Here is a 6,000-nt window from a genome sequence, read left to right as displayed (position 1 = left end):
CTGCAGTGATAAATATGCCACAGGGGTGGGAGGTGTGTAGATACTGAGCTTTGTAAAATGCACACATTTTAAGTTCAAAGTAAAATACCATTTAGCTTTCAAATTATTATTATTATTATTATCCCAAACGTGCCTGGATATTAGCATTTCCATGGCTAAAGGCAGTGCAGATTTTCTCACATTCGTTTGTCTGGCCAACTAGGTCTGAATCTTAGGTTGTTACATTTTTAGGGATACACACATTTTATATATAACCCAATAAATTATTTTTCATCTGAATTTAAAAAAAATATTTCTAGAAAATATTTTGTTTTCCCTTTATTTTACCATAACAAAAGATTGTTCTTTACCACACTGCTTCTTCAGAGCTGGACAATGTAGACAATTTACTTAGAAAGTGAGAGGCACATTATATAATTGTTAGTAGTGTGTGTTTTAGGACCGGATTTCTGTTACTTGCGCATTGGCCATGGCTAAGATTTTTTAGCTTTGTTGTAAGGATAGGATAATAATTGTACCTATTCTGAGGATGAAAGAAAGTAGGAGAAGTAACTAGGACTAAAAGTCTATAGAGAGCATAAAATAATATTTGCCAAGAATTTAGAACAACGCTTGGCACATAGTAAGAGCCATGAAAGCACTTGCCAAACCATTGAACAATGGGTTTAGTAAATATTCATTCAATAGCTAAATTGTTTACTTTTAAATGTAACTACCCTTTTAAAAAGAGGAAATGAATTACAGAATTGTCAGTCAATATGTTTTGATAAAGCATCACTTTCTCCGATGCGATGCACCTCACTGAGCCACCATAAGAGCACCGGCCCTTCTGCATTGTGTTTGACCAGAGGATTTCCTCTAAAGAGCCTAGGATGATCACTACCACACACGGCTTCCTTAGCATCTTTATTTCTCCCACGCATTTCTACTCAGCTTCTTGGCCTTCATGCCTTCAGTGATCTGATGAAAACTAAGATACCAAGGTGCAATATGGCTATTTTCATAAAGGCATTATTTTTAATTCTCTGAGACCAAAACATTATCCAAATCCATTTCTTCGTTGGGAACACCATTTACAGAGTAAACAGCTTCTGTTACTGCTGTAGTTTTTGTTATGGGCATTATTCACTCTTGAGTGTATTTCCATTGTAAAAATTTACGGTTCCTGACGTAGCCACCAAGCAGAATTTTCTCCTGTCCACTTATTGAGCATTTTTAACTACCTGATAATTTTCTTTTTTTTTTCCTAGCTTCCTCTAAAGGTATTATGGACTAAAAATACACTAAGATCACTGTCATCAATATAAAGGATTTTAAATGAAAATAGAGCTATTCTATGTCATCTAAAAAAGGAGAGGTGAAGAGGAAGCCTCTTGGAAATTTAAAGGAAGCCAGCGTATGAAAGTATGTGGAGTGAGTCGCACTGGCTTTTGGAGCATGGCATCTGGGGCTTGCATTCCAGCATTATGAACAATGAGAACTTGGACTCTGTGCTTTTATTTCCCCACCTGTAAAGTGACGATGAACACATCCACCACATAGGAATATTGAGGGGATTAAGAACTGCTTAGTGTAGGGACTGGCATGTAGTCAAGGAGAGTTCTTGGTTTAGATAGCTGTTAAGCTGATCAAGACAACCAATCACAGGTTATAAAGCCCTTGAGGACAAGTACCATGTACTCCATCCAGCATACTGAGCACGCAGTAAAATAATCATTGATTGGCAGGTGAGGCAAACATCTGTTTCCAAAAAGATTATGGGATAAATCAACTGGATGCATAGACAGTTCATGAAACACAGAGCTTGCTCGAGCAGTATCATCATTGAGGAACTGGAGCTTCTGGGCTTCTGTCTTATCCAGAGGATGGAGCCATTTGCGTTCATCATGATCAATGTTTCAGAATTCATTCTATCTCCTCTAGAAAGGAAGCCAAAAAAAAAAAAAGATGGCTGTCAATTTAAGCAATACACAAATTGTGACAGTTGAGCAGTATCTTGAAAACCCTTCCTTGAATATATCAGTACGCCCAGTGTTAACTAATAAAGTTTGCTTTAATATTTGAAGAATTTCCTAAGCACCAGGAGGTACCATATATATATTTTTTTCTTCCCTTAAAAAATTAGATTTCGCATGGTGGAAGACAGGACTTGGTTCTAGAAATACTTGACACATGGCTTATTGAGATTTACAGGGTGCTCAAACTGGTTGAGCAGAGTCTTGTTTTAATAGATGCTTCCTATACAGGAAAATCTGGAGGTTTCTGTTTGTTTTTTATTCCAAAGCTTTTTAATCACTGTAGCAAAGATACAAGGTATTAATTCTTATGAAACAATCAGCCTTGATTAGGTTGTTTAAATCAAAAAGTGATCATTATTTTTTTTAATTCTTATTGTTTATTGAAGTGTAATCAATTGACAATGTTAGTTTCAGGTGTGCAGCAAAGTGATTCAGCCATACATATACATACATTTATGTATATATATATTTTTTCAGATTCTTTTCCATTATAGCTCACCACAAGAAACTGAACACAGTTCCCTGTGCTATACTGTAGATCTCCAGCATCCATTCACCCTAGAAACAGTAAGGTGCACCTGTCAATCCCAATCTATCTCTTCCCTGCCCCTTTCCTCCCTGGCAACCACAGTTTGTCTTCTATGTCTGTGAATCCATCGCTGGTTTGTAAATAAAATTCATATCTGTCTCTCTCTCTCTCTCTTTTTTTCTATATAGGACTTACTTCACTTTATCTGAGAATCTCTAGGTCCATCCAGGTTTCCCATTTTTTTAATGCCATTTGCAGCAACATGGAAAATCTGTTTGTTTTGTATAAATGGAATACATTTGCTATTTTCTTTCTTTTCCATTGGGGAACTGGACATAACTGGAACATTGTGTGTCCATTTCTAACTGGGGATTCCATTTTCCTTCTCTAAGAAGTTGTGGTACCAGAAAGCAAGTCATGGCAAGAAGGCCTTGCTTACAGTGGAGGGGCTTGATTTGGAATCTGAAAGGGTTGGACCTAAGGATGTGAAGTGGCCAAATGTGAAGAAAGTTGTCTTGTCTATATTTGTTTACATTATTAAAATTACCTGAAATACATGTATAAATCTTAGAGTGTGACTAAACAGGTATCAAACATTGTCACAGTTTTTCACTTTCTGGATATTTCTTGGGAAATTATAATGCTGGGAATCAAGCTGGAAAACATGGGTTTCTGTGGTACTCAATTTTATTACACATTTTGAGAATCTCACTCTTAGAATTAAACCCTTACTATTATTTATTTTTTTTTGAAAAGCAAGTTAAACAACATTTTATAGTGCCTTTTATTGAATTATTTATTCATTTTTCTAAAGGTCTTGCTTTCTCCAGCATATGAGAATGCAAGATGCCCATCATTAGAATTCAGTTTGACTGTTATTTAAACAATGTTTGGCCATAAAATGTGAGTTTAGAAAAAGATAACTGGTATAGAATGTAAACATTTAAACTGAAAGTTAAACTTAAGTGCCACCGATCAGCATCTCTGAGAACTGGGTTTGAACAGTTTATTGATTAAAAATATGGTAGAAAGTTTGAAGCAACAAATTTCCTGATAAATCTTACAAATTAAAAAAATGATAATTCAAAGATAAGAAAATGAGCAACTTGATCAAAAAATGGACAAAATTCTTGAACAGAAATATCACCAAAGAAGATATATGGATTGTCAAATAACCATATGAAGTATGAACAACATTGTATGTCATCAAGGAGTTAGGAATTTAAAGAAACAATGAGATACCATTCCACAATCAGAATGGCTGAACTATATCTCTAGATTAATGACTCTTATCCTCCTGTTTCACCAGGTAGTTGTGCAATGCTTTACTTTGGCCACATTCATCATATTCTGATTTTATTTTATTTTTTTAGCTTTTCTTTCTTTCTTCCTTTCTTCCTTCCTTCCTTCCTTCCTTCCTTCCTTCCTTCCTTTCTTTCTCTCTTTCTTTCTTTCTTCCTTTCTTCCTTCCTTCCTTCCTTTCTTTCTTTCCTTCTTTCATTGAAGTGCATTCAGTTGCAGTGTGTCAATTTCTGGTGTGCAGTGCAGTGCCCCAGTCATGCATATAAACAGATTTCTTCTCTACAGCACAGGGAACTATATTCAATATCTTGTAGTAACCTTTAATGAAGAAGAATAGGAAAGTGAATATATGTGTATATATGTATTCTGATTTTGACTTGCTAGTTAAACAAGCGATCTTGTCCTAATTCTAACTAGTTTGCCTAGAGTCACTGCAGATAATATGGTGGCGATACATTATAAAAATAAAAATAATCTGAAAAAAGAAAAGAATGGCTGAAATCTAGAACACTGCCAATGCCAGTGCCAACGGGGATCTAGAGCACCAGGAATTCTCATTCATCATTAGCATTACCAGCCTTGAATTAGTGGCAGTGCAAAATGGTACGGCCACTTTGGCAGACACTTTGGTGATTTCTTAACAAAACTGAACATAATCTTACCATATGATCCAGCAATCGTACTCCTTGGTATTTACCCAAATAAGCTGAAAACGTATGTTCACACAGAAATCTGCTATAAATAAATGTTTATGTCAGTTTTATTCATAACTGCCCAAACTTGGAAGCAGCCAAGCTGTCCTTCAGTAAGTGAATGGAAAAATGAATGAATTTTCTTTGTGAACCTAGAACTGTTCTAAAAATAGTCTATTTAAAAAAAATCATTAAAGCTAGATCTAAAATAACTTATAGGAGAAAGAACAAAAATTTTGAACATTCCACTAGATATTTGAGGATCTCAAAGCTCTTGCAAATGGATATAAAACATTATATATCAATGTAATCAATGCAATTTAAATATTCATTCACATCCTGATTTATTCACAAAATATTTATCGATGCCTGCTTATGGTGAATCAAGAGATCGTGTTCTACCTTAAGGTGCTGGAGGAGAAACAGACCAATATGCAATCGGATTTATTTTAAATGCACGTATCTTTATAAAAACATAAGGGAGAAATTCACACATGAGAATCTATCAGAATCAAGAGGTTAGGGAAGTTTACCTGGTGGCTGTGATACAAGTTAGCTGTGACTGGTCAGGAGCAGCAGCCACTGAAGAAAAACGTCAGTGATAATCTTACTTCTGATGGAGGGGCTCTCAGCTGGCAGAGGCCCTTGATTGGGCTCTATTTTTAGTGCAGTTTTAGTGTGTACATGTGTTTGTTTTAATTTCCAGAATAATCCTTCACAGAAGCAGTGACAAAGGAAGAAATAAGAAATGAGGAGAGGATCTTTTGTACATTCTCCACTGCACAACCAGGCAAGAATTAGAGATTGCATGAGTTTGATCTGTATTAGGAGGTTTGCTGGGACTCACACGTTTATAAAGGCATATGCAGGTAGCCATTCATAGACCCAGAGCTTGTAAAGCATTTAGAAAAGCTGCATATGGTTACCTAAACAGAGATCCTGATTCTTGGACCAAACTCTGGTCTGAACTTCATCTAAACACTCAATGAATGATCACCCAAAGTGGGGGAAAGTCCAGATGGTTGCTTAGTGCTTCCTTTGAACTCTGGAATGGGCACCTTAGACGTATCTAAGTAATCATTTCAAATAAGTGACTTGAGTTACTTCCGATAATATGAATGATGTACGTGGGATGGGAGTGGGGAACATACTGTGTTGCACTTGCTCAGATGTCAAGCTTGACCTAAACACTCTCTTTTACCTCTTTAACGTCTAGCCCCAAGATGTCTCTTAACTCATTCACATTTACCATTGATGTGTCCACTTCTCTCAGATCTCTTTTCTCTGAGACACACTTTGTTTGCTGATGCCACAGTAACTAAGCTTTCTCATAGCAAACCTGATCCTTTATGAGGAATATACAAAAGGAGAACCTTCTGGTTTATTTGATTTGAGTTTTAGTTCTTTTGAAATATGGACACATTCTCTTCTTCACTCCATTATTTCCATCTTTTCTGTG

The 6,000-nt window shown here is 35.9% G+C and overlaps 1 protein-coding gene across 8 annotated transcripts in view; it reads right to left on the bottom strand.

Annotated features, from left to right (window-relative positions):
• Window positions 1-303: 303 nt before the first annotated feature.
• Window positions 304-6,000, bottom strand: part of LOC105080443 (uncharacterized) — a 35,316-nt gene continuing 29,619 nt past the window's right edge. For 6 of the 8 annotated variants that reach the window (XR_012502822.1, XR_012502823.1, XR_012502821.1 and 3 more), the window contains one exon: window positions 304-1,919. Coding sequence is in view for 3 of the 8 variants with exons in the window: in XM_074354359.1 (XP_074210460.1) it covers window positions 1,911-1,919 (9 nt within the window). In the remaining 5 variants the exon portion in view is untranslated. Of the gene's footprint in view, window positions 1,920-3,539; window positions 4,168-6,000 lie in introns of those variants that run through there. The other 2 variants (XR_012502825.1, XR_012502824.1) reach the window with 1 other exon arrangement.

The sequence above is a fragment of the Camelus bactrianus genome, chromosome 27 (assembly GCF_048773025.1).
Source record: "Camelus bactrianus isolate YW-2024 breed Bactrian camel chromosome 27, ASM4877302v1, whole genome shotgun sequence".
NCBI lineage: Eukaryota > Metazoa > Chordata > Mammalia > Artiodactyla > Camelidae > Camelus > Camelus bactrianus.
The sequence above is the reverse complement of the archived record's forward strand: the minus strand, read 5'-3'. Positions and strand labels throughout refer to the sequence as shown.